Consider the following 20,739-nt stretch of genomic DNA (forward strand, 5'->3'; position numbering starts at 1 on the left):
CGCTGTGCAGTTTTGCCACTTCCCCTGACGGAGCACAGCATGATACGTTTTTATGCTGACTCAGGTACAGACACCTACGTGTCAGTGAAGGCTCTTCAGGGAGTTCATGCAAAATGCATATTACGGAAAACCTATGCACTGATTTTTTTAAAAAACTTACACCGAAATAAACTTCCCTTGCAACCCTGCTTTTCCAAAACCTCCTGGCAGTACCTGCGGATGCATATTTCCCTCTGTAGCCATCTGCAGCTGTATGAAGCTAGACAGGAGTTCACACGGCTGTCTCCAGCTGCTTTCCACGCCCACATGGCTCCTCCTTGCTCCCCCCACACCACCCTCTGGATGATTTCTAAACTCCCACGCCAACAGCGAGACGCTGGGCCCAGCCACCTGCCTTCCGTTTGCTCGGCTGCCCCTTCCGCCCCACGTGCCTCGCAGTAGCAGAATCGTTGACCCAGCGATAAGACCTCCCACATCACCTGCTCATCTAGAACATTGGCTCCTCCCAGGCAGAAGGTGGAGTCTTCTCTGAAAGCCTTCTCAAAACTGCCTCAGCTGACCAGAAAAATACAATATTCTTTATCCCGTAGCTTTGGGACACTCGCTTTAACACCCAAGAGTCGCCATGCTGTGAGGTGTCCAAACAACCCTGCGGAGGCCCAGGCGAGAGGGACCGAGGCCCGCAGCCCCCAGCTCCGCTGAGCTCCCTGCCGGCAGCCAGGGGCAACGTACCAGGCCCAGGGGTGAGCCCTGTGGACAGTGCAGCATCCGGCCCCAGGGCGGCTGAAGCCGGGCAGAGCAGAGCCAAGCCACCCCGGCAGACCCTGCCCCGTTGAATGTCTTGGTCCCTCAGGATTTTACACCGGGACGTCTGTCACACTAGGTGACACGTTAGCCACCGCCAGCATCTCGGGCTGTCTGGGAGTTATCTGGTGATGCTGGTGTCTCTGAGACTTGGCGCTCAGCGCTCATCTTGCAGCACTGCCATTGGGCTCCAGTGAGATGACGTGAGTGCAGAGGCGGGGTCTACCCAGGAGCTCACCAATCAGTGCCATCCATGGGGGTGCCTCGGCCGCCCCAGCCACAGTAGCAGCCGTAGAAGCCGTAGTTGGTCAGGGCGTTCTTTCCAGTCACCTTCTCGATCATGGACTTCAGGTCTAACAAGCTCCCTGGCACGGCAGGCACACCTGAAAGACAGTCCGTGTCCCCAGGTGACCCTGGGAAGCCCGCTCCGGGTCTTCTTCCCAGTACCACCTGTCCTTTCCCCAACCCTGGGGGGTGGGAGTGGGGGGAACAAAGGGAGGGCAGGCAGGAGGCTGGAAGTGATTGAGTTTGGACATGGAAAATGGGCAGACCAGGGTTCAAATCCTGGCTCTACCTCTAATTAGAATCTGATGTTGGGGGCCGGCACCGTGGCTCACTTGGTTAATCCTGCGGCACCAGCATCCCATATGGCCACTGGGTTCTAGTCCCGGTTGCTCCTCTTCCAGTCCAGCTCTCTGCTGTGGCCCAGGAGGGCAGTGGAGGATGGCCCAAGTGCTTGGGCCCTGCACCCGCATAGGAGACCAGGAGGAAGCACCTGGCTCCTGGCTTCAGATTGGCGTAGTTCCGTCTGTGGCAGTCATTTGGGGAGTGAACCAACGGAAGGAAGAGCTTTCTCTCTGTCTCTCTCTCTCACTGTCTAACTCTATCTGTCAAATAAATAAATAAATAAAGAATCTGATGTTGAACAGGCAAGGGACCATTACAGAGCCTCGGTCTCCTCATCCAGAAAATGGGCGTCTATAATCAGCGCCTACCTCTCAGCAGTGTCAGGAGGGTTAAAATAAGAGAAAGTGCGTGAATTTCAAGCACAGAGTAAGTGACTGAGCAGTAGTCGGCGTCATTCATAGGATCTCTGCAAGAAGCAGGCAGAGAGGAACTTCCCGTCTCTCCGGCATTAACACCCTTCCCCCTGCCACCCTCACGGGCACAGACTCTTAATTATAAGGCATAGAATCTCCAAGCAGGATGGGGCCCTTAGCCGCCCCCACAGAGAGGCTGTTGTGACTCAGCGGCGTTAGCCGTGGCTTGTGATGCCAGCATCCGGTACCACAGTGACGGTTTGAGTCCCGAAGGCTCGGCTTCCAGTTCTGCTTCCTGCTAATGTGCCCAGAAGGCAGCAGTACCTGGGTCAATGCCACCCACATAGCAGACTGGGCTGGAGTCCCTGGCCCCTGGCTTAGGCCTGGTCCCGCAGCCCTGGCCGTTGTGACCATTTGGGGAATGAAACAAGAGATGGCAGATCTCTCTCTTCTCTTTCAAATAAATAAATAAATAAATAAATACTAACTGTACAATAAACAAATCCCACCTTACAAAGTGGGAGACCGAGGCCGGGAGGGAGAGTGCCCTGTTCAGGGATTCAGAGTGGGTCTCAGGCTCTCCTGCCCCAGGCTCTCCTGCCCTGGGGGCTTCTGGCTCCTCCATGGCTCTCCCCTGATGGCACGGGGTAGACAGCCTGGCAAGGGTTGAGTCCTGGGTTACAGAGCTGGAGGGACAGGGACTGGTCAGCTCTGGTCACCTCCCAGGTGGCAGGCAGCCCTGTGTGGGATATGCGGAAGACCCAGGCAGGCCTGGGTGGAGAATGGCCCAGGGAACACGGGCTGGAGCCCTTGGAAAAGGGGCGTGGTCTCTATTTTGCTCTCCCTGTTCTGTTCTGGCCTCCTCTTGCTTGCGTACTGGGAAGCAAATATGCCACGCGTGCCCCACACCTGCAACCTGGGCCTGCTGACATTTGTCTCCGAGGACCCTGCCTCGGCCCTCCCCGGCCGTGGTACCGTCCCACGGAACACGGGAGACCAGGAGGCTCAGAGACCCCGCGGCTCCTGCTGACATCCGCGTCCACGCGGTGAGTGCGGAGCTGAGATGCAAAAGCCGTCTCTCTGCGGTCTCCAAGACCCTTCCCCTTCTCCGTCTCATGCCCACGGGCGGAAGGTCACTCAGAGGCCACGGGGCCAGCACTTACCACAAGCCAGGAACCACGCCAGCGTCAGGAGGCCCTTCATCTCTGGGGTTCTGGAAAAGAAAACACATCCATGACACGACTGTCCTCCTGCCCCCCAACCTGGCTCCCACCAGGCGCTCCCCGCCCACCGCTGGGGTCTGGGCCTGCTGGAGCCTCTGTGTTGAGACTTAAAGAAGTCTAAGGGTGGGGGCGGGAGCCCTGGGGAGTGACCAGGGTTGGAGGAATCCATCACGGGAGAGGCCCCACGACGTGAGGCTGTGGACACACACGGACAGGTCCCGGCCCTTGCCACGTGATGCCCTGAGCCACATCGGGGCTCTGTCGGCAAGAAGGCTGTCACGAGACGCAGCCCCTTGAAGTGCACCTCTTTTCTCCAAAATGTTGGGCAGCAGCTTGGTGTTTAGGCACAGCAGGTTAAGCCACCATCTGTGATGCCAGCATCACAAATGAGTGCCGGTTCTAATCCCAGCTGCTCCATTTTCTATCCAGCTCCTTGCGAATGTGCCTGGGAAAGCAGTAGAAGATGGTCCAAGTGCTTGGGCCCCTGCACCCGTGTGGGAGACCCGGAAGAAGCTCCTGGCTCCTGGCCTTGGATCGGCCCAGCTCCGGCCAGTGTGGCCATTTGCAGAGTGCACCAATGATGAAGGATGTTTCTCTCCGTCTCTCCCCTTCTCTCTGCCATTCTGCATTTATAAATTTGTATATAGAGTTTCCCAGCTTCGGGTCTTTAGTCATAGGAAGGAGAAACAAACCAAGCACCAGGTGACCCTAACTGGAAAAGATGAGACAGAAAGCTCCAGGTGGTGACCAAATGGGGTCCCTGGAGGCAGAAGGGGCACTGGAGGAAGGCTTTGTGGGGACACTGTCCCCCCCAGAGCTGGGGGAGGACGAATGCCCGGACACACCCGCCCCTACACAGGAAGGGCTGAAAGCACCCAGAGACACGGGCCGTCTCCAGAGGAGCTGTGCAGGTGCGGGTCGAAGGCAGGGTCTGACGCACCTGGACCCAGCCATTGACCCAGCCCAGAGCCCATCCTGGCCAGAGAGAGCACGGGTGGGGGCAGGGAGGGAGCAGGTGCAGCTCTGTCTTAGGTTCCCGTATCTCACGGTGCTGCCAGCACCTGCTTTTGAGACATCACCTCTGCTGGTTCTTTGGGAGCAGAAGCTGGGCAGATTCACCCCCTCATCTCCACGCTGCTGCAGGGGGGTCAGGAAGGGCACACCAGCACCCCCGAGGGGTCAGTGGCTTCTAGGGCCTCCCTGGGGCTTCTTGGGGCCCCAAGCACTTTGTTTCCTTTAGTTTTTTTTTTTTCTTAAAATAACACTATATATGTATGTACATATGAAATTATGCTCGACATTTACACTGGCCGGAAGACACACACACACACAAACACACACACATACATGCACAAAACCCAGGCTGGGTTAATTATTATATATCCATTATTCTATTAATTTTTTTCTTCCTGATGTTGAAAGACTTTAAAATCAAGACACTTCCCTGGACCTACGCACTGTGCCTACTTAGAAGATACACTGACCCTGGGTGCTCCCAAAGGCTCTGCAGAGTCATTGTACCCATTTTACGAAGGGGAAAACCGAGGCTCAGAGAGCTCAGTGAGTTTGTCAGAAGTCACATAGCTGGTAAGAAGTGGAGGCAGGGAGCTGGCGCTGTGACCTAAAGGTAAAGCTACCACCTGCAGTGCCGGCATCCCATATGGGCACCAGTTCGAGTCCCAGTTGCCCCACTTTTGATCCAGCTCTCTGCTTTGGCCTGGGAAAACAGTAAAAGATGGCCCAAGTCCTTGGGCCCCTGCACCTGCATAGGAGACCTGGAAGAAGCTCCTGGCTCCTGGCTGCGGATCAGCGCAGCTCCTGCCACTGTAGCCATCTGGGGAGTGAACCAGTGGATGGAAGACCTCTCTCTCTCCCCATCCCTGCCTCTGCCTCTCTGTAACTCTGCCCTTCAAATAAATAAATAAATAAATAAATCTTTAAAAATAAAAAAAAGTGGAGGCAGGATTCACACCTAGGCCTTGAGGGCCTCCCTGGCCCCAAGCCCCCCACCCCCCAGGGGCGAGGACTTTGACCCTAGGGCGCTGTGTCCCTTCCACGGCTCCACCTCATAACATTTCCATCCCAAGAATCCATCTTTGGCAAATGCCCTCATCCCTTGAGTCCAAGGCCAATCATTGCCCGGCGGTGGAAGAAATGTCATGCCTGCTCCTACCGCGGCCTCCCTGTTTCCTGCCCTCCCTCCCAGGACCCCACAGGCCCGGCTCCTCCACGGCTGCCCAGCTGAGAGCACCCCTGCAGTGCCCTGCTGCACCAAGTCCCCAAGCAGAGGGGTCATTGGTGCCAGTGCGCAGCCGCCCGCCTGGTACCTCCCAAGGCCTGGCCTCCTAACACAGACCTCGGACTCCCGGGATGCCCTGGCTGCTGGGCTGGCCTCTGTCCACAGCCCTTCAAGCTCTGCGGACATTCCCAAGGGTTCTGTCCACCCCTGCTCTGCATGCCAAGGGCTCCAAACAGCCAGGGCAAAGGCCTTGGGCTCTACTCTTCCAGGCCACCCCTTCCCTGTGGTCCCTGACCACTTGGTGGGCAGTTCCAGGGTGCTGTGATCGTCCACTGTCCCTGTAAGCCCACAAGGACCTTGGAGGTGCACATGGATCAGTGTGCTGGCCGGGGATCTGCCCTCCGAAGCCGTGGTTTGCTGAATGAACTTTGGTTTTAGGGACACGAAGAGCGAGGCTCAGGCAGTCCCGGTTAGTCGGGGAAACCGACTGTGACCTTGACTGAATCCGCTCCTTGGCCTCTGGGCAGCCCCCGGGCACTGCACCTGCTCTCTCCCGTCTGTGTCTTGTTGATGCTTTGACATCCTGAGGGGCCTGCTGTCCTGGGAGACTCTGCCCTTCTTACCCTGTCCCCCAGGGCTGGCGAATTCCACCCCGGCCCCTCCAGAGAGCAGGCCCTTCCTGTGCAAACCACCCAGCCCCCTCTTTGCCCTAACACACCCCAAGCCACTGTTTCCCCTGCCCTCCATCGTGGGCCAGGCAGCAGCCAGCATCCACCTGCCCGCCCTGCCGTGTGGACCACAGCCAAGGCCCCACACTGTACTTTCCTCCTGCCTCCAGGCCAGCCCTGGCCCGTGCCCGCACGCCCGTGGCCTGCACGCCAGTTCCGTCTCCTGGGAACCCTGAGTAATGAACTCTCTTTCAAACGGCAGCGATTTCCCGATCCAATGCCCCCGCCCGCCCCTCCCCCATACATCCGGGTGCAGTTTAGAACACCTGGGCCTGCCCCTGCCCGTGTGAGGGAGCAGCAGGAGGCTCCTGCAAAGGAGTCTGGGAGAGAAAAGCCCACGTGTCCCGGGGAGGTGGCCTGGAGTCAGCACTGCCCCAGGGAAGGATGTGGCCAGGGCTGTTTTTATCCGGCCACCACAAAGAGCCGCGTGCTCAGCCACAGGTCATTTCCAAGGGAGCGGTGGCTGTAGCAATGGGCGGCGGCAGACGGACGGATGGCAGCACAGGACCTGGAGGCCGGGGAGCCACCGATCACCCGCGGGACAGCTCCCTGCGTGGCCACTGGCAGGGAGGATCAGCAGGCCCCACGCCCCTCTGCACGGAAGGCAGCGCTGAGACCCCCTGCAGACTGCGAGGGAGGTGGGGCCTCTCCACGCCTGGTCCCTGCACCAAGTGGGCCAGGGTCTCCCCTCGCAGCTGCCCACCCCCCGGGTCAGGCAGCCCCCAGAGACAGAGCCCTCACCAGTGAGACCGTCCGTGACCCTCAGGCTGGAGAAGAGGCTGCAGCTGGGCCCGGCTGTTTTTAAGGGCCTCTCTGGCTGCCTCCCATATTCCTGCCTGGGCCTGCTCCCAGATTCCCCTCTCCCCCACCCCCACCCCCAAGACCCTCGGGGACTTTTCCATCTTGCGTTCATGAGTAGCTACTTCCTGCGCAGGTCACAGCCTGGGTGACTCTCAAAGATGTGGAGGAGGGTCTGGCTGGGCCATCCACTGTCGGAGACTCTCCTCCACCAGGAACGGAGCCCTGGACCCCCCTGTGGGGGAACAGCCTCCCTCCCTCCCTCCCACCTCAGCAGGTCCCCAGCCCTTGGCAAGCGTCCTGGTTCTGCCAGCCCCTGGCTCCTGTTTCATCCTGTCTCGCTCAGCCTGAGCCAGGGACAGCCTGGGGAGCCAGGCAGCACTACCCCTGCCCGGACCGAAGCTTTGCCCCGGCCCTGGTCCTGTTGTTCCCAGGCTGGGGCGACTCGGGAGCCCATGAAAAGCCCACCCTGGAAACGCTTCGAAATGCTGCCTCCCCGGGTCCAGCAGGCACTGGCCTTCTGTCATCTGAGTCCCCATCAAACTCCTGCATTTTTTCCCTCAGGCACACGGGTAGAGAAGCAGTCACATCGTCGCTGTGTGACCCCAAGAAAGTTACTACACTTCTCTGTTTCTTTGCAGGAAACATGAAACTAATCACTCCCCAGCCCCAGAGGCTCCTGGTGAGGAATCCACCATGTGAAAATATCCACAATTATTATGCGTGAATCAAAACTTCGGCTTAAGGAAATGGAAATGCTGGCTACTGTGAACATTAAACATTATATATGCATCATGAAGGATCACACGTTAGCCCATAAAAACACAGTAATAAATAAGGGGGCGGGGTCAAGCATTTGGTGCAGTGGTCAGGTCATGGCCCGGGACACCCACAGCACACAGTGCAGTGCCTGGTTTGGGTCCCAGCTGCTCTGCTTCCAATCCAGCTTCCTGTCAATGAGCAGCCAGGAGGCAGCAGGTGTTGGCTCAAGTACTTGGGCCCCTGCCACCCATGTGGGAGCCCCGAATTGAGTTCCCATCTCCTGGTGCTGGCCTGGCCCAGTCCTGGCTGCTGTGGACATTTGGGGAGTAAACCAACAGAAGGAGGATCTCCTCTCTCTCTCTCTCTCTCTCTCTTGTTCTCGGTGTCTCTAAAATAAAACAAAAATCAAATATTTCTCAAAGGTATATAAAATACCGTCAACAGGGCTCTGGGTCGCATGGGCGTCGACGCAGGCTTCCGCACTCCTGGCCGAGTCGCCCCAGTGTGACCAGGAGTGCACCTGCCTAGGATTTAGTGAACTTTTCCGTTTGTGGCACCCAGAGCGGCGACAGGCAGAAGCATGCTGGTGAGTAAGTGGCAGCTGGCTTTCTAGAATGTTTTCTCAGGACCTGGGGAGCGCCTCTTGTTCTCCATTGGCCGCTTCTGTCCTGCCCCAGGCCTGCCTCCATCGGGACCCCTGCCTCTACTGTCTGCGAGGCCAGGGGATGGGAGCCCCTTCCTCCCCCTCCGCTGACTTGCTTTTCTCTCCCTGGCACTGGGGAACTCCCGTGAGCTACAGAAGAGTCTTTACTGAGTGTGCACTCAGGCAGGCACTGCTGGACCGAGCAGCCCTGCCTGCTGGGACAGAGAACAGCAGACGCGTGCCCTGGGCTCAGTGCTCCTCCTCCTCCTCCTCCTCCTCCTCCTCCTCCTCCACCTCCTTGCCGCCCCAGTGCTAAACCAAACTAAACCGGGCCAAAACAAAGAACCCGCCCTCCCTGGCCTCCGATGACCTCGCTCTGCTTTCGTTTTCCTCTAAAAGCCGGATTTCTAGGCAGAGGCCTCCTCCTTTCAGAGCTCCCCCCCTTGGCCGTACCAGGTCAAGGTCACAGTGTAATGTGTGGCTGCCCCCCCTCCCCCGCCTCCTAGATGCAGGTGTGCGCCCAGGGGCCTGCCCTCGACTCACCGTCCCCCATCCCCCGCCCCAGGTGCACCCATCTGGCTTCCGGGATTTCCATCCTATTTCTGTGCAGGCATTGAGCAGGTGCCCCGGGCTGACCCGTGTTTGGCTCTGGCTTTGACTTTCCAAGTATCACTCAGTAAAGGGACAACTGAACACGCGAGTGAGGAGAAGGCTCAGGCCAGGTACAAACTCCTGAGCTTCAAGTTGGCCCTGCATTCGGCTGGGTCCTGCCTCGGGCTCCCCGTGTCCCCTGGGCAGGCTGTTGAACCTCTGCGAGTCAGATAGGACCTGCTGGAGCCAGCCTCGCTCAGCAATCGGGATCAGTCCAGGAGCTGCACGAAGGTGTCTGGGGTCCATTTTCTCCCCAGAATGGGAAATTACTGTCAGCCGCCTCGCAGATGTGGCCCAAACTCACCAGGCAAACAGGATGGTGTGGAGGAGCCCGCTCACAGGGAAGATTAGAGTGCAGAGAAGGAAGGAGGAAGGTAGCTTCGTACATTAGGTGCAAGACTGCGCTCTCCGCAGTACTCAGCCGTAGTACTCAGGACACAGGGAGGGACCTGGGTGCTGGGTATAAAGTACTTGTGGGACTGCTCTGGGTGCACCTGCTCGTTGGACACCCGGTATGACAAGGCACACAGTGAGGATTCACCTCCATGCATTTCCGGAGTCTGAGTCCGTCTCTCGTGCGGACAGGTGAGGCTATTCCCCGCCAGGTGAGCCAGCGAGGGGCCCAGCACCGCCAGGGGCCCAGCCACCCAGCAGAGGCTGCTGCATGGCAGCCGTTCTAAGTAGTCTGACCGCTGTGTCTTCGAAGTGAACTCTGAAGGTAGGCTCGCTGCCTGCTCTGCCTCCGGGAGCCTGGCACTGGGCACAGAGCAAGTGCTCAGGGTTTGCTGAGTGACTGCCTGACTCCCCCAGCCCTAGTGCCACTTGCACCCCCATAGCCCCAGCTTATCCTTGAAAGATTAGGCACACACACGTGTGTACACACACATGTACACAAACACACGGAATACATGTGTACACACACATGAGATGGAACTGGAAAGTTAGCTTATTTGGGTGCTAAAATTTCTTTGGAATCCATGGCCAAAGAGGCCTTGTAATATGCACTTCGAGGAAAGCGCCTATTATGACAAGCATGGATTTCAGGATGATTTTTTGCACCAAAATAGACGCATCTTCTCATTTCCTTGTTCCGCAAACTTTCTGAAGCACCCTCATGGTTGCACCTGCCATATAACCCAGCTTGGAGACCCTGGGAACCTCAGAACCAAAGCTGCTGTCCCCTCCCGGTTCCCCAGTCCCCATCCTGGTGATGTTCAGCCACCGGGCTGAGCAGATCCGCAGTCACTTCAGCCCCACCACCAGGAGACTGCGGAGGGCAGAGTTCTCAGATTCCGCTCTGCTCCCAGCACCCAGAGCACCCAGACAGGTGCTCGAGAAATCAAAATTCCCACCCACCCGCTGCTCCCGGCACCTGCTGGGTCTCCCAAGACCAGGCTTGTCCCAGGGCTGAAGTCCGCCAAGGGCAGCCACAGAAACCTGGACACACGCTCGCCCCCGGGAACCTGAGCTGAAACGTCCTGGCCCCGCCAAATGCTTTACTGCCCTCCTGGACGTTGGCATGGATGACAGGATTGCCCGGCCCTCACTGGCAGCACCAAGTCTATATTGAGTCTTCCTCCTCCAGAAAGTCTTCCGAGATTCCTCCTTCTGCGGGGAGCTTGTCTGAAGTCATGACACCTTGCACACACTGTCCATCTAGCACTTCCTGCCTCCACGGCCCCACTGCCCCACAGCCCGTGTTGTGGAACCACCTAGTTAGCTGTGTGACCTCAGACGAATAATGGGTTCATGATTTCAGCTGCCTTGAGCCTGCATTCTGAGTTGATCCACAGCAGATGCTGGGCACATAGTGAGGTCAGGGGAGACACGCCCCCACGTGACTTATGAGGAATTCAGGAATAATGGGGAAGATTGAGCAAAGAGATACAGCGGGGTCAGCCAGAAAGAGGGCGGGGTGTCAGGCAGAGGCATCTGGGCTTTGGTCCCAATTGCATTCTGGAAAGATCTCAATCAACAGCAAGATGACCCAAGTTCAGTATGAAGATGGCAAACAGGCCCTGGCCTGAGAACCCCGCCCCCAACCCACCCACAGTGGACATGCACAGGACAGGATGGGAAACAGCCCAGCCAGCCTGTGTGGCCCCAAACCCGGCTGTGCCGGTTACGGGTTTTTAAATGACAGTTCACCAAGATCTTAGCACAGAAGAAAAATGGCGAGCCCTTCTGCTGTCCTGTGGCATGGAGGGAGCCGATGGGTATTCTGCGCTCCCTGTCCAACAGGTGCACCTCCACTGGAGTCGTGCCCAGGGGTGCTGCCGAGAGCAATGCCTTTTGCGAGAGATACGGACCGGGTGGGCTCAGGTGTCCACCAACCAGCCACCCTGTGGCGGGTCGTGCCCTCAGACTGACTGCCCTTAGACACCCCAAGCCTCTACGTAGAGCTGGGTGCTTCTGCACTTACTCACCGCCCCCACATACCCAGCAAGTCCTCATTCTCCCGACTCCTTGTCCTCAGATCTCAGCTTCAGTGACACTTCTCCCAGGAGGCCTTCCCTGACTACCTACCCAAGCTCACCCTGGTTTTTTTTCGTTCCGATCCCTTAATTCCTTGTACTCCTTGTTAAGGCTTACATCTCCCTCCGCTAGACCATAACACCCAAGGGCGGGAGACCCCTCCGTCTTATTCTTCATGCTCGCCTCAGCAGCCAGCACACCGTCCATACAGGGTTGGCGGCTGGAACTTATCTGTGGGGTAAGAGAATGGAAGAAGGAAGCAAGGACATCCGGAGGGAGCGGCGGCCCCGCCCAGGTGTCCGCTCGCTGTTGGGGTCCTCACCGGCAGGCATCGTGGCACAGCAGGTTACGCGAGTGCTCGCAAGGCCAGCACCCCATATTTTAGCTGAGGTTCCAGCCCCTGCTGTTCAAGTGCAAATCCAGCTCTCGGCTAACGCACCAGGGAAAGCAGCAGAAGATGGCTGACATCCTTGACCCCTGCTACCTCCATGGGAGACCTGGACAGAGTTCCAGGTTCCAGGCTTGGGCCTGGCACAGCCCTGGCCGTTGCGGCCATTTGCGAAGTGAATCAGCAAGTGGAAACTCTCTCTCCCTCTCTTTCTCTCTCTCTCTTCTCTCTCTCTCTCTCTCTGCCTTTCAAATAAATAAAATAAATCTTAAAAAAAAAAAAAAAACAGCAGAGAAAGATGCACACAGCTGGTCCTGGCTGGTGGCAGCCGACAGCCGTACGTCGCTGGCAGTTCTCGGTCACCAGTGGTTGGTTCCCTGTCCACATCTCCCCAGCGCTGCGGCTGACAATGAAACCCAGACACTGATCTGGGGGCCGGCACAGGCTTTGTTTCACCTTTGAGCACCGTAATCGGTCACACTGTTCACACCCCAGGGCTCTGCTGACCGGCTGCCCTGCCTGCCTGGAGTTCTGCCGTCCGCTCCGCCTAGAACGTTCTCCACTGTCCTTCTACCCGATCAAAGCTTTTCCAAGCAGTAGCGCCCCCTCGCCTTTGGAGGCAGGAGGAGCCCTGGAGCCTCCTGTGGTCTGACTCAGCGCTCGCCGAGGCGCCCGCAGCTGGAATGCCCGGCTTGTCCCAGTTCTTGAGCAAATCCTACACAGCAAACAAAGGCAAGCCAAATCCCCCGGTCCCTGCACTTCACAGTTTGTAATCCAGCTGTGTCTGGGAGGAAGGGCAAACGGGAACAGTGTCTGGAGTGTCGTTTGCACCCAGAACAGCCTTGAAACGTCTCCCTTGGACCTAAGGGGAGGGGGGAGTGTCATCTCTTCCCAGATGCCCTCCCTGATACTCCCTGCAGCATCCACGGTTTTCTCCTCTTCTCCTGCCTCAACTCTCCTGACCCCCACGACAGCACAAAGCACCCCCATGACAGCTGAATCAGAGGCGCCTGTCGCCCCGCCGCCCTCCCCACAGTCTGGGAAAGAAGGCTGACACTAGCATCCAGGCTCTCTCTTCCTCCCCCCTTCCCTTTCTCCTCCTCCTCCTCCCTTTCCTCTCGCCCCGCTCAGCCCTGTGTTCCTACTGCTCCCTGGGCACCCTTTTCCACCAAGCTCCTCCTCACCCTTGCAGACACGGCTTGCCTCTTACCCCGCAGCCACCCAGAGCGGCCCTGCTACTTGCCCAGCCCCGTTCTGGACACGGGGGATACAGCAGGGCACGGGGCAGGCAGAACTCTGCCCTCGGGTGACCTCCGTGCGAGACCACCCTGAAATCCTCGGACGGTCTCTTTGGAGTAGACGTCTCGCTGCTAGGAGCAGCAAGAGGGTGGATTTTCATAAGGACTCAGCTTAGCCGTAGTCCAGCCATGATGGCAGAGCCTGGTCCCCGGCTGCACAGGGGCCTCCGTGTGCAGCAGGGCTGGGGAGGGAGCTAAGGGGGAAAACTACGATGCAGGTTAGTAGTTGAGCTTGCTGACGGGTCTTGTCCTTTGCCTTTTTTTAGTTACCAACTCCCCCAACTGTATCTATAACCAGTAACCACAGGACCCCTGTCTGTGCCACATCCGTCTGAACCAAGAGCTGTCAGAAGCACTCTCCCAGACATCGCCGTCACCACACGTCCCCTCCCTGTGCTGCCCTAACCCCAGCCTCCCCCACTCTCCTCCCATCTGCCCAGCAACAGGCCTGGGTGCCCATCCCATCTCTGACACCATCCATCCGGGCTCAGATTATAACCCCCAACTTTCTCAACCAATGAGAAGCAGGGAAAAGGGGTCTTTGCGTGGCAGGGATAAGAGGAGCCGAGAACCCAAGACCGCCGGACGCTCACCAGGAGAAACCGGGAGAAATAAACGCCTTGCTTTCTGCTTCTGTCGTGTCTCTGAGTCCAGTCTTTGGTGGGCAGGTAGTCTCAGGAGGGCTCATCTCCCACAATCCCTGAACCCTTTGAAGACCCCTGTACTTAGCACAGGGCTAAACTGCCTTCCCGAGAGGGGGGTCCCGGGGAGAGGAGGGAGGAGACTGCCGGAGAAAGCGCCCGGGGCAGGGGTGGGGACATCACCATAAAAGCACGGGTACCCCATCTTACCAATGTCTGGCACACAGCAGGTGCCCACAGAGCTTCAGGGAGGCTGAATGGATGTTGATGACGCCTTTTCCCAAAAGGGAAGATTTGCTTGTGGTTTGGGTTAAAGAGAAATCCAGACGAGCCCTCCAGATGAAGGGCAACAGAAACGAAGGTCTGATCTCCCCGGTCGCAACCCTGCCCTGCGTTTGCACCACGCTTTAGGGGCGCTCTCCCAAGTGGCCCTCGTCTTCCCTTTACCTGTGGCCCGGCTCTTTTAGAGCCACAGCAGCTTACAGGGTTGGCCCCTGGCAGCCCTGGGGAGACCCCGTGACAGGTGCCCCGCCCGCCCGCCCCTCCTACGGCCCCTCTGGGGCACAGCAGAGTCCACCTGCTCCCTCCTCTCCCTGTCCAGCTAATTTGTGCAGCCCCCATGCCAGTAACTGACCTCTTTGGCCTGGCTCAGCTCCTGCTCCCCAGGCCTGCCCCCACGAGCAGCCACGTTGGCAGAACCTGGTGCCCGGGCCCTGCTGGCTCCCTGCCTCCCGCCAGCCTGCAGGCCCCCAGGGAGCAGCCCAGGGTCGCTCTTCCAGCTGTGACTGGCAGCCAGCTATGCAGACAGGCGCGGCGGAGGTGAGGAGAAACGTCTGCAGGGACCCAGCCAGCGCACAGCCCTTTGCACATGCAGACACGGAGCGGGCTCTGCTGCCCCAGGGGCCTGGGCGGTCACCCAGAGCATTCCAGCGTGGGAGGCTGGAAGTCCACAATTATCCAGGTCACGGCCTGAGCCACTGCACGGGCTTTGTAATCCCTTCAGCCCCGGGCACCTCACCCCGGCCCTGGGCTCAGAGCGTTCTTAGGGATCTGCCTGCCCGCTAAGCACCTTGACCGTGAGAGTGCCAGGGCCTGCTCGGTTGTGGCTGGCAGAGGAGGACGACACGCCCCGGGGCCCAGGTGGAGGAAACCAGACGAGGGGAACTCGCTCAGATGGGAGTTAGCGGAGTCACCACCAGGGAGGCCAAGGCGTTTCTGGAAGCGAGTTCTGAGAGAGGGGAACCAGTGGCCGGGATGCACTGGTGTCATTCATTCCAAAATCATTTCCTGAGCACCCGCTGCGTGAGACACATGGAGCAAGGTGCTTGCCCCTGAGGGGTTTCACGGTGGGGATTGCTCCCGGGTGTGCCACCGAAGCCGCTGTGGGAATGCGGGGAGCAGAGGCGTGGGCCCCAGAGCAGGCCAGGAGGGAAAGGACGGCAGTCACAGCCCTGCCCCACGCGCGAGTCCTAGCAAGTAACCTTCGTGGGCACCTGCTGTGTGCCAGGCACTCTGCTACACAGACACACGATTAGCCCCGTGCTCTGCGTGCCCAGGCCACGCGGCGACCCACACGCCCCAGCCTCTTACAAGGACTCTGCTCATTCAGAATGGCAAGCCGGCGATTGATTGACACAACACAGATGTTAGATCTTTCCTTCTCGTGCTCAGGGAGGAGGCAAAGCCTTAAAAACAATCCAGGGCGCCGCAGCTCACTAGGCTAATCCTCCGCCTGCGGTGCCGGCACACCGGGTTCTAATCCCGGCTGGGGCACCAGATCCTGTCCCGGTTGCTCCTCTTCCAGTCCAGCTCTCTGCTGTGGCCCAGGAAGGCAGGGAAGGATGGCCCATGTGCTTGGGCCCTGCACCCACATGGGAGACCAGGAGGGAGCACCTGGCTCCTGGCTTTGGAGTGGCGCAGGTGCCAGCCATGGCGGCTACTGGGGGGTGAGCCAATGGAAGGAAGACCTTTCTCTCTGTCTCTGTCTCTGTCTCTCTCACTAACTCTGCCTGCCAAAAAAAAAAAAAAAAAAATCCAGGAAAAAAGTGAGAAGGGGAACCTCTGGGTCAGGGTTTAGCCTAGTGGTTGTGCCTCCTGTCCTGTCTGAGTGCCTGGGTTCGAGTCTCAGCTGCAGCTCCTGACGATGCAGCCCCTGGGAGACAGCAGTGACGGCTCACGTAACCGGGTTCCTACCACGCACGTGGGAGACCTGGACTGTGTTCCCAGCTCCCAGCTTCCACCCCCACCCTCCCACAGCTGCTCAGGCATGGGGGAGTGAATCAGCAATAATAGGAGCGCTCGCTCACTCGCTCGCTCTCTCTCTTAAAAAAAAAAAAAAAAAAAAAGACCTCCTATCATTCACCCAGATAGGCTCTCTTAAGAATAATTTTTATCTCCCTTTCTTTTTGTTTTTGTCCACGTTGGCTTTTGCTGCCTTGTTTTTAGAAGCACGGCTTCACAGATGACGTCAGAATTCTCCGCGCCCTCTCCTGCCCTGCCTCCACGCTCCCTTCCTCCGTGTGCAGACGGCCAGCAGGAAACGGACCGCAGTCGGGTGCAGACCTGGCCCCCGCGCATCCACAGGGAGCTACCTCGCGGTTCCCTCTTTTTACTGGGCGTGAATGGAAGGACAATGTCCTGGACCTCTTGCAACCTATTCACTCTTCACATGAGACCTGGCACAGCAGGTGCCACGAAGTCCTTAGGGATACGCTGAGAAATGAAGTGGTGGCTCATAGCCACATTTCCCCCAAAATCTTATTTTAAAGAATGTGAACTTGACAGGAAAATGGCAGGATTGAGGCTACAGTCAATACCCATAAGCCTCTAATTCGCCAGTTGCTAACAGTTTGTTACAATTGCTCTACCTCTCTCACACACCATGACTTGAGGGCAAGCTGCGGACCCTGGTCCCCAAATAATTCTCCTTTTCTTACAGGATCCAGCACAATTAGACACGCAAGAAATTCGACACTGCTGTAGTGCTGTTATCCAAATCCAATTATCTAATGTCTGACATGCAGGTTCCCCCTGTCGTCCGGGGAATCCTCCTTATATCCGGTTGGTTTGCTTTTTCTCCAACCCAGAATCCGACTGAGACTCGGGCACTGCACTAATTGTTGGGAATCTTCAGCCTGCTCCATCCAGGAAATTTCTCAACCTTGTTCTTGTTTCCTGTGGCACTGACTTCTGAGTCCAGGCTGTCGGGTGGAGACTCCCTCCGTGGATTGGTCTCCTTGTGATCGTCAAGTGTGAAAGTACAAATGCAGGGCCAGCGCTGCGATGTAGCAGGTAAAACAGCCACCTGCAGTGCTGGTATCACATATGGGCGCCGGTTCAAGTCCTGGCAGCTCCACTTCCGAACCAGCTCTCTGCTATGGCCTGGGAAAGCAGTGGAGGATGGCCCAAGTGCTTGGGCCCCTGCGCGTGGAGGTAGACACGGAAGAAGCTCCTGGCTCCTGGCTTCGGATCGGTGTAGCTCTGGCTGTTGCAGTCATCTGGGGAGTGAACCAGCAGATTGAAGATCTCTCTCTCTCTCTCTCTCTGCCTCTGCCTCTCTGTAACTCTGTCTTTCAAATAAATAAGTAAATTTTTTAAAAAAGAAAGAAAGTACAAGTACTACGGAGGCCAGGTGGGGGTGGTGCACACATTTCTAACACGCCCCCTCGGCTGGTATGCCAAGCATACCAGCATGGCTGACAGCACTGCCGCCAACACCTGACAACAGTGCACCTGTCAGTTCCCCAGGGCCGATGAATGCTCAGGGTGTGTGTCACGGCGGCTCTGGTCCTCGCCAGCATCCAGTGTTGTCATGTTCTGAATTTTCGCTATTCTCACACATGTGTGGTGGTCGCTCATTGGTGCTGCTCATTTTCTCAGCCATCACTGTGTTATTTACATGTAAGTTTGATGTTAATCATTATACCAAATTCTGATTATTGGTACAGTCTAATAAAATATTATTTTAGAAGTAAAAAGCAAGTTTAGATATAAATTTAATAATTGAATGTAATTGAATTAAGCCAATTTCATAAAATATATCATGCACTCTTTTTAAAAAGATTTATTTTTTTCTTTGAATGATAGAGTTGACAGAGAGAGAGATCTTCCATCCACTGGTTCACTTTCTAAACGGCCACATTGGCAGGGCTGTGCTTGGTGGAAGCCAAGAGCCTGCAACTCCATCTGAGTCTCCCGCACAGGTGGCCGGGGCCTCGGTACTTGGGCCATCTTCTGCTGCTTTCTCAGGCACCTTAGCAGGGAACTGGATTGGAAGTGGAGCAGACAGGACACCAACTGGTGGCCGTACGCGATGTTGGTGTCGCAGGCAGTGGCTTAATGTACTGTGCTACAGTGCCGGCCCTGAGATAATACACTTTTTTTTTTTTTTTTGACAGAGTTAGGAGAGAGAGAGACAGAGAGAAAGGTCTTCCTTCCGTTGGTTCACCCCCCAAATGGCCGCTGTGGCCGGTGCCCTGTGCCGATCCAAAGCCAGGAGCCAGGTGCTTCCTCCTGGCCTCCCATGCGGGTGCAGGGCTCAAGCACTTGGGTCATCCTCCACTGCCTTCCCGGGCCACAGCAGAGAGCTGGACTGGAAGAGGAGCAACCGGGACTAGAACCCAGAGTGTTGGCGCTGAAGGAGGAGGATTAGCATAGTGAGCCACAGTGCCGGCCCTGAGATAATACACTCATAACTTCAGAGAACTGCTTTTGTTTGAAAATACTTAAAATCACTCATGACTATCAATAGTAATTCTATTTAGAGACTTTTTTCCTAACTAAATGCCAAGTATGAAATAAAAATTGATACGATGATAACCCCCTTACCCCATGCCTGGGAAAATACCTGTAATGTGGTAGGCATTGGATACACGTATGTTGAAATAGTGAATCAGTTAAGATCAAGAATGTGATAGACATCTGCCGACACATCTGGAGTTCAATATTGTATCAGTCATCTTAGCCAATGGATTAAGACAATAAAAATAAATAAGCATAAGATTGAAGGAAAAAAGACAAAATAGTAGACACTATCATTTTCTCTGTAGAAAACCAGAGACAATTAGTGTTATAAACTAATAGGAGAGTTTAACAGGGTTGTAGGTATAACGGCCATCTACAAAAATCAAAGGTGTTCCTACATCCCACTAATATCTGCTTTAGAAAATATAATGGGGAGATGCACTGTGGCGGAGCAGGTAAAGCGGCCACCTGTGTCACCGCCACCCCATATGGGCACCGTTTTGAGTCCCAGCTGCTCCACTGCTGATCCAGCTCTCTGCTGTGGCCTGGGAAGGCAGTGGAAGATGCCCAAGTGCCTGGACCCCTGCACCCGTGTGGGAGACCCAGAAGAAGCTCCCGGCTCCTGGCTTGGCTCTGGCCATCTGGGGATTGAACCAGCAGATGGAAGACTTCTCTCTGTCTCTCTCTGTCTCTCTCTCTGTAACTGTCTTTCAAATAATTAAAATAAGTCTTAAAAAAAGAAGAGAAAATATAATACACAATACACAGTCGGGTTGGACACATTTGGAGCTCTGTTTTAACCGTGCCTACAAACCACCCAGGCATCTAGCCAAGGTGCAGAGTTTGATCCACTAGGCCTGAGAGCTTTATGCTTCTAACAAGCTCCTCGTGACCCCCAAGGGGCAGCTCCACTTGGAGTAGCAGGCCGTGCAGAGAGATGGACAGGACTAGAGGCCCAACCCCGCCCCCGCTCCGCTCCCCAATCTGTTCACTGAATAAGGAGGAAGAAGTATGTCATTTCGTGGCGATGCTAAGCCCTGCTTATTTGTTTTAATCCACCTTTCAGGAGCTGTTTTCCCTGGCCTTTCTCCCTGAGCCCTGTACACGCTGTCCTTCCAAAGAAGCAGGGGACGCCATGCTCCGAAGAGAGGAGTCAGCTGAGATGGACGTTCAGCGGACACGAGGCCAGTTTGCTCGGTGACAGCCACCGAATCAGAGCGCTTGGGTAAGTCAAGGGCATGTGGCGTCACCGCAGCCGTGCTGGTCACTGCAAGGCCGCTCTGGGGTTCGTAAGGACACCGCTTTCTAGAGGGAGCGTCGTAAGCAGGTGCAAACATGAGGAGAAGAAATGGCTTCCTTTCCAAACTTCTCAGGCAGCCACGGCACAACGCGGACACTGAGGGGACTGGAGGCCCAGGTCTGCCACAAATCCCTCTGAGCCTCAGTTTCTCCATCTGTACAATGGGACAGTCATGCTCCAGCTTCATTAAGGATCTTTTTTTAAAAGATTATTTATTTATTGAAATTCAGAGTTACACAGAGAGAGAAGGAGAGGCAGAGAGTGAGTGAGAGAGAGAGAGAGAGAGAAAGGTCTTCTATCCACTGGTTCACTCCCCAATTGGCCACAATGGCCAAAGCTGCACTGATTTAAAGCCAGGAGCCAGGAGCTTCTTCTGGGTCTCCCACATGGGTGCAGAGACCCAAGGACTTGGGCCATCTTCTACTGCTTTCCCAGGCTATAACAGAGGGCTGGCTCAGAAGCGCAGCAGCTGGGACTTGAACCAGCGTCCGTATGGGATGCTGGTGCTGCAGATGGCTGCTCTGCCCACTATGCCACAGCACCGGCCCCTCATTAAGGACCTTGTTGATGGTGCATTCTCGTTATTTTCCTAGGCACGTCCATTTCAAAGCAGGCCCTGGCTCTTCTAGTCCAGGGCAAGGGTTTCAAGGTTCCGACTGCGTCTCCTCCTCCACACCCCATCCCAGCTCGTCCCGTGGGACAGGGGTCAGAGGCGGCCTCCAGCCCTCCAGCTCCCTGGCTCCCAGTCTCAAGGCTAGGCGGCTCAGTCCCGAGCAGGCCGGAAGTAACCCTGGGCAAGGCCAGAACTTGTCTTCCCTGCACCTCTGACTGCAGTCCTCGCTGGCCTCAGATGGCCTCGGGGACGGCTGCCCGGAGGAGCTTCCGGTTCTTCCCTGTTGTCGGCAGCTGCATGGTCTCACGGGCTGAGGACATGGCCGACGGGGTGGCCGGCGCTAGTTTGCTGTGAGGAAATCCAGCTCCTGAATTAACCTGTCCCAGCTGCCAG

At 56.6% G+C, this 20,739-nt stretch overlaps 1 protein-coding gene across 6 annotated transcripts in view; it reads right to left on the bottom strand.

Annotated features, from left to right (window-relative positions):
- Positions 1–20,739, bottom strand: part of PLA2G5 (phospholipase A2 group V) — a 65,355-nt gene that overhangs the window by 12,598 nt on the left and 32,018 nt on the right. Inside the window, exons 1-4 of one of the 6 annotated variants that reach the window (XM_070077030.1) lie at positions 14,325–14,642; positions 13,901–13,964; positions 3,008–3,057; positions 1,043–1,187 (exon numbers count right to left, since the gene is read on the bottom strand). In XM_070077030.1, coding sequence (XP_069933131.1) covers positions 1,043–1,187; positions 3,008–3,047 — 185 coding nt within the window. In that variant the 5' untranslated portion in view covers positions 3,048–3,057; positions 13,901–13,964; positions 14,325–14,642. Of the gene's footprint in view, positions 1–1,042; positions 1,188–3,007; positions 3,058–6,775; positions 6,822–13,642; positions 13,755–13,900; positions 14,192–14,324; positions 14,643–20,739 lie in introns of those variants that run through there. The other 5 variants (XM_070077029.1, XM_070077034.1, XM_070077031.1 and 2 more) reach the window with 5 other exon arrangements.

Source organism: Oryctolagus cuniculus, chromosome 7 (genome assembly GCF_964237555.1).
Source record: "Oryctolagus cuniculus chromosome 7, mOryCun1.1, whole genome shotgun sequence".
Lineage (NCBI taxonomy): Eukaryota > Metazoa > Chordata > Mammalia > Lagomorpha > Leporidae > Oryctolagus > Oryctolagus cuniculus.